The sequence below is a fragment of the Physeter macrocephalus genome, chromosome 1 (assembly GCF_002837175.3).
Source record: "Physeter macrocephalus isolate SW-GA chromosome 1, ASM283717v5, whole genome shotgun sequence".
Taxonomy (NCBI): domain Eukaryota; kingdom Metazoa; phylum Chordata; class Mammalia; order Artiodactyla; family Physeteridae; genus Physeter; species Physeter macrocephalus.
This window is the reverse complement of record NC_041214.2, coordinates 112,522,794-112,533,518: the sequence shown is the minus strand read 5'-3', so window position 1 is coordinate 112,533,518 and position 10,725 is coordinate 112,522,794. Positions and strand designations below refer to the sequence as shown.

The following is a 10,725-nucleotide window of genomic DNA, read 5'->3' as shown; positions in this document are numbered from 1 at the left end:
AACAGTCTTTATTTTTAAGTCTATTTTATCTGATATGAGTATTGCTACTCCAGCTTTATTTTGATTTCCATTTGCATGGAATACCTTCTTCCATCCCCTCACTTTCAGTCTGTATGTGTCCCTAGGTCTGAGGTGGGTCTCTTGTAGACAGCATATATACAGGTCTTGTTTTCATATCTAGGCAGTCTACGTCTTTTGGTTGGTGCATTTAATCCATTTACAGTTAGGTAATTATCGATATGTGTGCTCCTATTGCCATTTTCTTAATTGTTTTGGTTTTGTTGTTGTATGTCTTTTTTCTTTCCTTCCTCTTTTGTTCTCTTGTGGTTTGATGACCATCTTTAGAGTTGTGTTTGGGTTGCTTTTTCTTTTCTGTATGGTTATCTATTGTAGTTTTGGGGTTTGCTGTTCCCATGAGGTTCTGATATAGCAGTCTATGTATGTACAAGGTTGTTTTAAGTTGCTAGTCTCTTTCCCCTAGAGGAGTTCCTTTAGCATTTGTTGCAAAGCTGGTCTGGTGGTGCTGAAATCACTTAGCTTTTGCTTGTCTGTAAAGCTTTTGATTTCTCCATCAAATCTGAATGAGAGCCTTGCTGGGTAGAGTATTCTTGGTTGTAGGTTCTTTTTTCTTATTTTTTATTTTTTTTAACATCTTTATTGGAGTATAACTGTTTTACAATGGTGTGTTAGTTTCTGCTTTACAACAAAGTGAATCAGTTATACATATACATATGTTCCCATACCTCTTCCCTCTTGCGTCTCCCTCCCTCCCACACTCCCTATCCCACCCCTCTAGGTGGTCACAAACCACCTAGCTGATCCCCCTGTGCTATGCGGCTGCTTCCCAGTAGCTAGCTATTTTACATTTGGTAGTGTATATATGTCCATGCCACTCTCTCACTTCATCACAGCTTACCCTTTCCCCCTCCCCATATCCTCAAGTCCATGCTCTAGTAGGTCTGTGTTTTATTCCCGTCCTACCCTGCGGGAGTCCAGCTCCTGCAGGTCCAGGAATACCCGAGGGATGGACAGCGTCGGCGAGGGGAGGTTAAATAAATCCATAACACTCTGTATGTGCAAGCATGGTCTCATATTTTATTTTCTCACAGTCAGATTTATATACCCTAAGTGATTGCAACATCAGGTGCCTAGCTAAAACTTCAGAAGATATTTATAATAGATTGTACCTAATATTTCTATATGTACTTTTAAAATAATTCTAAAGGTTTTCAAAACATCATTGTTTTTCTTAGAGTAGGTTCAATCCGTACTAATAACAAAGCCAAGCTAATATGTAACAAGCCATTAAAAGAAACTATGAAGGAGGAAGTTTCCTGAACTTTCCTATGTGTCCCAGAGGTCCGCATGGACGAGTCTTAACAATGTACCCCTAAATTATCTACAATACATCTCACAATTCAGTCTATCATTGTGTTCTTCTGGGCAAGAAGCCTTGTCTGAATGGACGAGTCAACAATTCCAATGTTGGCAGTCGACTCTGTATGATTAATTTATCCTTATACCAGAACCAACAATACGCGTAATCATTTCTTACTCCCATGTAGGGCCATTGCTTTTTTATTATTGGTGTTTTCCATAGAAACAACCCTTCATTTCCAGGTGGTTTGTTGTTTCTCCCACCAGCCAGGGGCTGTTGTTAAAAAGTCCCAATTCGTAGGTTTTGGTTTGGGAGGGGGAAGAGGATGTTTTACACGGTTAAGCTTGGGACAGGGGGCAAATCCCCCATGTACTTTTCCAAGGCAGAAGCACAAAATTACAAAACAGCTCAGATGAGATGTAGTCAGCTTCCTGGGCGCAGCACTGCCCTGCACCGCTGTCTTGGTGTTGTTCCATGACCCTGTCATGGCACGGAGGCTCCAGGTTGGCTTCCAACATTTCCCCCGTTTTCATTTGTTAGAAGCTCGCTGCTGCCTGGGAGTCTCTGTGCTTCCTGGACTTGGGTGACTATTTCCTTTCCCATGTTAGGGAAATTTTTTACTATAATCTCTTCAAATATTTTCTCAGGTTCATTCTCTCTCTCTTCTCCATCTGGGTCCCCTATAATGTGAATGTTGGTGCATTTGTTGTCCCAGAGGTCTCTTAGGCTGTCTTCATTTCTTTTCATTCTTTTTTCTTTATTCTCTTCTGTGTCAGTGATTTCCACCATTCTGTCTTCCAGGTCACTAATCCATTCTTCTGTCTCAGTTATTCTGCTATTGAGTCCTTCTACTCTATTTTTCAAGTCAGTTATTGTATTGTTCATCTCTGTTTGTTTGTTCTTCAATTCTTCTAGGTCTTTGTTAAACATTTCTTGCATCTCCTCGATTCTTTCCTCCATCCTTCTTCCGAGGTCCTGGATCATCTTCACTATCATTATTCTGAATTCTTTTTCTGGAAGGTTGCCTATCTCCACTTCATTTAGTTGCTCTTCTGGGGTTTTATCTTGTTCCTTCATCTAGGACATAATCCTCTGCCTTTTCATTTTGTCTGTCTTTCTGTGATTGTGTTTTTCGTTCTGCAGGCTGCAGGATTGTAGTTCTTCTTGCTTCTACTGTCTGTCCTCTGGTGGATGAGGCTATCTAAGAGGCTTGTGCAAGCTTCGTAATGGGAGGGACTGGTGCTAGGTAGAGCTGGGTGTTGTTCTGGTGTGCAGAGCTCAGTAAAACTTTAATCCGTTTGTCTGCTGAAGGGTGGGGCTGTGTTCTCTCCCTGTTGCTCATTTGGCCTGAGGTGACCCAGCACTGGAGCCTACAGGCTCTTTGGTGCGGCTAATGGTGGACTTTAGGAGGGCTCACACCAAGGAGTAGTTCCCAGAACTTCTACTGCCAGTGTCCTTGTCCCCATGGGGAGCCACAGCCACCCACTGCCTTTGCAGGAGAGCCTCCAACACTAGCAGGTAGGTTGGTTCAGTCTCCTATGGAGTCACTTCTCCTTCCCCCTGGGTCCTGGTGTGTACAAGATTTTGTGTGTGCCCTCCAAGAGTGAAGTCTCTGTTTCCCCCAGTCCTGTTGAAGTCCTGCAGTCAAATCCTGCCTGACTTCAAAGTCCAATTCTCTGGGGATTCCTCCTCCTGTTGCCAGACCCCCAGGTTGGAAAGCCTGATGTGGGGCTCAGAACCTTCACTCCAGTGGGTGGACTTCTGTGGTATAATTGTTCTCCAGTTTGTGAGTTGCCCACGCAATGGTTATGGGATTTCATTTTATTGTGCTTGTGCCCCTCGTATCATCTTATTGTGGCTTCTCCTTTGTCTTTGGTTGTGGGGTATCTTTTTTGGTGAGTTCCAGTGTTTTCCTGTAGATGATTGTTCAGCAGTTAGTTGTGATTCTGGTGCTCTCGCGAGAAGGAGTGAGTGCACCTCCTTCTACTCCACCATCTTGAACCAATCTCCTCCTCTTCATTTAAAAAATTCATTACAGAGATCTGAAATCATCCCAATTTCCTTCTAGGTCATTCAGATTAGAAATATGATTTCTAATAATTTAAATTGTAAGAACATTCCAATGCAAAACAGCTTAGAAATCCTTTGGCATGTATAATAATGGTGTTTACCTACAATGGAAAGAAAACAGACATTAATTGATTGCCAAATATATACCAGCACTTCTCACATTATTTTGTTAATACCCTACTGCCTACCTGACACCTTCACTTGGCTGGACAAGTGATGGGACATCTCCTGGTCCTCCCTCCCAAACCTGCTCTTCTCATCATTTTCCCCAACTCAGTTGACAGTAATTCCATCCTTCCATGTACTCAAGCCAAAGATTTTGGAGTCACTCTTAACTCTCCTATATCTCCCATCTAACCTATCAATAAATCCTTTTGCTTTACTTTAAAAATGTATATATTTATTTATTTGCCTGCGCTGGGTCTTAGTTGCAGCATGCGGGATCTTCATTGTGGCATGTGTGATCTTAGTTGACTCTTTCATTGCCACATGCAGGCTTTTAGTCATGGCATGTGGGATCTAGTTTCCTGACAAGGGCTCGAACCCAGGCCCCCTACATTGGGAGCATGGAGTCTTAACCACTGGACCACCAGGGAAGTCCCCTTTTGTTTTAATTTTAAACATATCTGGAATCAGACTATTTCTCAACATCTCCTCTCCCTGGTTCCAAGCCACCTGATGGTTGCAGTAGACTCCTAGCTGATTTCCTCCTTTGGCATGTGCTCTTCTTTTATCCCTGCATCTAGCTAAAGTAATACTTTTAAAACTAAAGACCGAGCATGTCAAGTTTCTCCTTCTTGTCAAGAGTACATGCAGTCACCTGTAAAGCCCTGACATAATTTGCATCTTTTTACTAATCCCATCTACTTACATACTCTGTTCTAGCCACACTGGCCTCTTTGCTTAAGCTCTCAACTCAGAGCCTTTGCACTTGCTGTTCCCTCTGCCTAGAATACCCTTCCCCCTCATCTACTTCAGATCTTTACTCAAATATTTTTTTCCATAAGGGTTTTCCTGACCACACTATTTAAAATGAAACATTTCCTCCCCTGGTCCCCCAGGCACACACACAGACACACAGACACACATATACATATACATAGTAATACCTACCCTCATTACCTGCTTTATTTTTCTTCACAGCACTTGTTAACTTCTGTTATAGTATATATCTTATTAATTCATCAGTTTTATTTATTTTCTGCATTAGAATAAATTCACTAAAGAAAGGTATTTTGTTTTTTCATTCACTGCTAATATCTTGTTATCTAGAACAATGTCTGGCACATAGCAGGTACTCTGTAAATGCTTATTAAATGAATGAATTTATTCTTACAACAATGCCAGGAGATGATTACTACATTTCACAGATGAGAAAAAAACTACCACCAAAACTACCACCAATAACAAAAAGACAAAAACAAACAAACAAAAAAAACAGATGCAATGAGGTTAAAGAACTATTCAAATAGTTTTTAAACATTAAACTTTAAAAAATGCCTATTAATAAGAGACAGTTTAAATAATTTATGGTATAATGAAATAATGGAATAATATGCAGCCATAAAAATTCATGAGGATAATCTTTATATGCTGATATGGAATGATCTCCAAGATGTGTTTTTAAGTAAGGTATAGAAGTATCACATTATCCTTTGCTTCAAAATCGGGAAAAAATATACATTTGCTGGTGTATGCATAGTCTAAATCTGGAAGTATACACAAGAAACATTGAATACCGCCGGAGATAAAAACTAGGTAACTAGGGATAGTTGAAGGAGGGGTCTTGTCTCTCTATGATGATTTGTACCTTAAAAATTTTGAGCCATCTGAGTGTGCTACATAGTCAAAAAGAAAATTAAACAGTAACTTAACTAAAGTCAGAAACCTAGTAAGTGACAGACAGTGACATTTATATTCAGGACTGCCTAACTCAAAAGCCCGCTTTCTTTCCACTAGCCCATACTGTCTCACAGAAAAATTTGGCAGAATCAATGCATTTAATTTTTCTACTTGGTTGAATTCTTGAAAATCATCTCCAATATATAGAAGGCAAAGAGATATTGACTTTTAGCAGGTCTTTCAGCTGAGTGAATGTCAATGGTGTGAACAGCATAGAGAAGAGTTTGTATACCTTTCTTTCTGCTGAAATCATTTCTTTTCTCTGCTTTCTTAGTCTGCTGAAATCATTTCTTTTCTCTCCACAGCTGCTGGCTGGCAACTCAAGAAAGCAGTGGTTTGATAACAAGTCCATTGTTGTGGTCATTCATCATACCTGTGACCATTATCCTCATCAGCAATGTTGTTATATTTATTGTCATTGTAGTCAAAGTGCTGTGGAAGAATAATCAGAATCTGAAGAGGTAAGATTCCCAATGAATCAGAAGCTGGAAGGCATGGCTCATCTAGTACTAAATATAGCACAGGAATACATCCACAGCTCCTAGAAGAGTTTTCAGATTTGGGGGAAATTGCAAGGATATGTGGTTTGCAGGACAGATTTTCTCTTAAACTTTGTCTCAGAAGGCAGATCTTCTCATCTTCCAACATCAAGACTACAGTGTGAGTCTATTGCATTACCTAAGATACTTCTGCGCTGTATGAGCCCAACTAAAAACCCAACCCAAAGACATCAAGAAAAAAAATGTATCCCCCAATACCAAATATTCATGAAATCAGATTTGAATAATTAAAAATATGAGAGGGTTGTGAGGAGTTGCTGGTAACTGTATTTTCATTTTAGAAACTAGTAACTGTAGGTTATATTTTACATGTGTTGCCTGAATCACATAATAGCTTTAAATTTTTTAAAATTTGTTGCAAACATATAAAAATTGGAACATCGGGCAACATTGGGCCCACATTCCCTGCAGATGGGGCCTGTGCTCTCTGGTTTATCAGTTCCCACGTGGACTGCTTCTTTCCTCTCCATAACTTTTCTGACCCCAATAAGCATTTTCATTGTCATCGCTAATATACAGAAAGAGCTTTCAGTTGGAGAGACAAAGAACAGAAACTATTAAACACATACACTCCCCTCACCTCCACATCCCACAGCATGAATTGGTTAGAACACAGTGCTAATGAGGCTGTGAATTCAGGCTTAATTCTACAAGACTCTTCTTAACCCAAGTAGACTTACTATAAGTACATCTGTGAACTTTGTTGGTCACCATATAGATCCATTTTGAATGAACAGATGGGTGAAAACAGCCATCATTAGTGGGAATGTAATCTTAAACATGTACTTTACTAATCAAGAGTATCATCTTTCCTATATGGATGATAACCCATATTGAGGGGAAATGTGGAGAAAAGACTATCACTGATAATCATTCAAACCTATGTTTTCTTAAAAATGCAGAAAAACCTTGGTGAAATCTTGTTAGCCTAATTGTAAGTTAAGTTATATTTCTTTTATACAAAGCAATATCATTTTGGCCACAGACATCAAACAAATTTGTAATGTTTCAAAATTTTGACTGGTAGCTCCTGGTTCTTAAATTAGCTTAGTTACAGTGAAGAGCAGGTTACAATTTAATTGTTTAACAAATTATCTTCTATGTGTCAGTTAGCTTTTGCTGTATAACAAATTACCTCCAAATTCAATGGCTTAGAATGATAAATATTTATTACTTGTCATAAGTTTGAGTATTGATCATGTAGTTGTTTTGGTTTCAGCTGGCTTGAATGCTGGTAGATAACTTAGGATGAATCACTTTCATGTCTGATGGTTGGTGGTTGGTTGGTATTGAGTGGGAGCTGCTCAGTTGGGAAAGCTCATCTCTGCTGCATGTGGTCTTTCTCTTAACATAGTACTCTCAGGGTTCCAAAGAACAATAAGAAAAGACACGCTCTGATGAGTGGAATGCTTTCAAGCCTTTGTTTGTGGAACAAATGCTAATGTCCCTCTGGTCAAAGTAAGTCATATGGCCAAGCTCAGATTCCAGGGATATAGACTTAGCATGACAGGGAAGAAGGTCACTCTGCGCTTTAATAACTTTTCATTCTGATATCAACTTATGGCATGGGACGGTCCCAGATGCCCAGAAAAGGAATTACTGATCCAGTAGTTATAATCGCTAACATCAAATTCAGTTCCAAAGAAAAAGTTAATGTGAAATTTGCCTGCAGTAGTATTTAAGGAACTGTTTATGCCTGAGCTTTTAAGCAGATATCACTGTCTTTCTCCCTTCCTTCCTTCCTTCCTTCCTCTCTTCCTCTCTTTCTCTCTTTTATTCAGAGTGACATAGGTTTTTCCACCTGAGGCGTAATATTGTTTAATGAACAGTGTATATGTGCAGCTGAATACATATTTTCAGTAGGAGGGTAACAATGATATTAATAAGTAAAAACCTGAATGAACCATATTTCCTTTCTTGTTTTCTCTTACTTAGCACAAAGAAGTTTTCAATCCTAAAGAAGTTTCTTAGCACGTTATCTGTTGCAGTCGTTTTTGGAGTTACGTGGATTCTGGCATACTTAATGCTAATTGATAATGATGGCATCAGGGTCACCTTCAGCTACTTATTCTGCCTTTTCAACACTACTCAGGTATGGTGTGGATTAGTCTGAAAGTAGCAGACTATGGAGTGGTGGAGATGATATCACCTGGACCAAAGTTTTCTTATCTTAAACCTCCCTGAAGGTCATTGCTTAGTTAATTTTGGGTGACTCTATTTTTAATACACTTTGAGGAAAGGGAATAAAAACTTTTTTATGACTTACCTACTATATCCTTTCCTGGACTGGAGTTCATGGAACATAATTGCAATGGGGTTGGCCAATGTTAGTCCCTTTTCTCTGAGCAGTAGAGATTTTGTTGAGCAGCTAGCTTGGGAGGCACCTCCTTTGCCTTTCTGCCATGCAGCAGGTTCACAGCACCTCACCGTGGTTATATGGTCAATGTTACAGTGATCCCTGGAGCTTGGACCCCTGTGGGGTTGGCTTAATTTTTTCTTTCTCTCTTTTTTGAAATTTTATGATTATCTTATTTTTAAAAAAAACTTTATTGAGGAATAATTGAGAATAATTGCCAACTATAACTGTATATTTTTAAATGTACAACTTGATGATTTGATACACATATACATATAGAATGATCAAAACAACACATCCATCACTTTACATAGTTAATTTTTTTTCTTTTTTTAAAAATTAAAGTATAGTGGAAGTATAGTTGATTTACAATGCTGTGTTAGTTTCTGGTGTACAGCAAAGGGATTTCGTTTTTTATATAAATATATATATATATATATATATCTCTATACTTTTTCACATGCTTTTTTTTTTTTTTTTTTTTTTTTGTGGTATGCGGGCCTCCCTCTGCTGTGGCCTCTCCCGTTACGGAGCACAGGCTCCGGACGCGCAGGCTCAGCGGCCATGGCTCACGGGCCCAGCCGCTCCGCGGCACGTGGGATCTTCCCGGACCGGGGTGCGAACCCGGTTCCCCTGCATCGGCAGGCGGACGCGCAACCACTGCGCCACCAGGGAAGCCCTTTCACATGCTTTTTGATTACAAGTTATTACAAGATATTGAGCATAGTTCCCTGTGCTATACAGGGAACTATGTGCTGGTTACCTTTTTTTTTTTTTTTTTTTGGCTGCATTGCATCTTTGTTGCCGCATGCAGGCTTCCTCTAGTTGTGGAGAGCAGGGGCTACTCTTCGTTGTGGTGCGTGGGCTTCTCATTGTGGTGGCTTCCCTTGTTGCAGAGCATGGGCTCTAGGCACATGGGCTTCAGTAGTTGTGGCTCCTGGGCTTAGTTGCTCCACGGCATGTGCGGTCTTCCTGTACCAGGGATCGAACCCTTGTCCCCTGCATTGGCAGGCGGATTCTTAACCACTGTGCCACCAGGGAAGTCCCTGGTTACCTGTTTTTTATATGGTAGTGTGTACATGTTAATCCCAAACAATTAATTTATCTCCCCCCATCCTGTTATCCCCTTTGGTAACTATAGGTTTGTTTTCTATGTCTGTGGGTCTATTTATGTGTTGTAAATAAGTTCATTTTTATTATTTTTAAAGACATAGTTAATTTTTTTGTGTGTGTATGGTGAGAATGCTTAACTACTCAGCAACTTTTAAGTACATGATACCATATTATCAACTATAGTCACCATATTGTACATTGGGTTCTTATTCTTCTTACAGTTGAAAACTTTGTACTCTTTGACCTATACTACCCCATTTACCTCTCCTCCCAGCCCCTGGCAACCACCATTCTATTTTCTGTTTCTATGAAATTGGCTTTAAAAAAATTCCACATGTAACTGATACCATATGTGTTTGTCATTCTTGTCTGGCTTATAGCAATTAGCATAATGCCCTCCAGGCTCATTTATGTTGTCACAAATGGCAGGATTTCCTTTTTTTTTATGGCTGAATAATATTCCATTGCATGTATCTACCATGCATTTTCTTTACACATTCATTCATCAAAGGACATTTAGGTTGTTTCCATATCTTAGCTATTGTGAATAATGCTGCAGTGAACACGGGTGTGCGGTTTTCCCTTCAAGATAATGATTTCAACATTTAGGATAGTTTTTTTCAAATTTTAGGATAGATGTTTCTGTGAAAAATACCATTGGAATTTTGGTAGGATTGCATTGACTCTTTAGATTACTTTGGGTAGTATGGAAATTTTCACAATATTAATTTTTCCATTCCAAGAACACAGATACTTTTCCATTGTTTATGTCTTCTTCAGGCTTTTTCATCAGTGTCATAGCTTTCAGTGTATAGATTTTTCCTTGGTTAAACTTATTTCTAAGTATTTCATTGTTTTTTATACTATTATAAGTGAGATTGATTTCTTAATTTCTTTTTCAGGTAGTTTGTTGTTAGTGTATAGAAATACAAATGATTTCTTTTTCTTTTTTTAAAAAATCTTGGTTGGAGTATAATTGCTCTACAATGGTGTGTTAGTTTCTGCTTTATAACAAAGTGCATCAGCCATATATATATATTCATATATCCCCATATCTCCTCCCTCTCACGTCTCCCTCCCACCCTCCCTATCCCACCCCTCTAGGTGGTCACAAAATACTGGGCTGATATCCCTGTGCTATGTAAAATGTATCTATTTTACATTTGGTAGTGTAAATATGTCCATGTCACTCTCTCACTTCGTCCCAGCTTACCCTTTTCCCTCCCCGGGTCCTCAAGTCTATTCTCTACATCTGCGTCTTTATTCCTGTCCTGCTGCTAGGTTCTTCAGAACTTTTTTTTTTTTTTGAGATTACATATATATGTGTTAGCACATGGTATTTGTTT

The 10,725-nt window shown here is 39.2% G+C and overlaps 1 protein-coding gene across 1 annotated transcript in view; it reads left to right on the top strand.

The window, feature by feature from the left end:
• ADGRG7 (adhesion G protein-coupled receptor G7) overlaps positions 1 to 10,725 on the top strand; it is a 99,968-nt gene that overhangs the window by 70,313 nt on the left and 18,930 nt on the right. The window contains exons 14-15 of the mRNA XM_055085566.1: positions 5,656 to 5,811; positions 7,846 to 8,002. Coding sequence (XP_054941541.1) covers positions 5,656 to 5,811; positions 7,846 to 8,002 — 313 coding nt within the window. The remainder of the gene's footprint in view (positions 1 to 5,655; positions 5,812 to 7,845; positions 8,003 to 10,725) is intronic.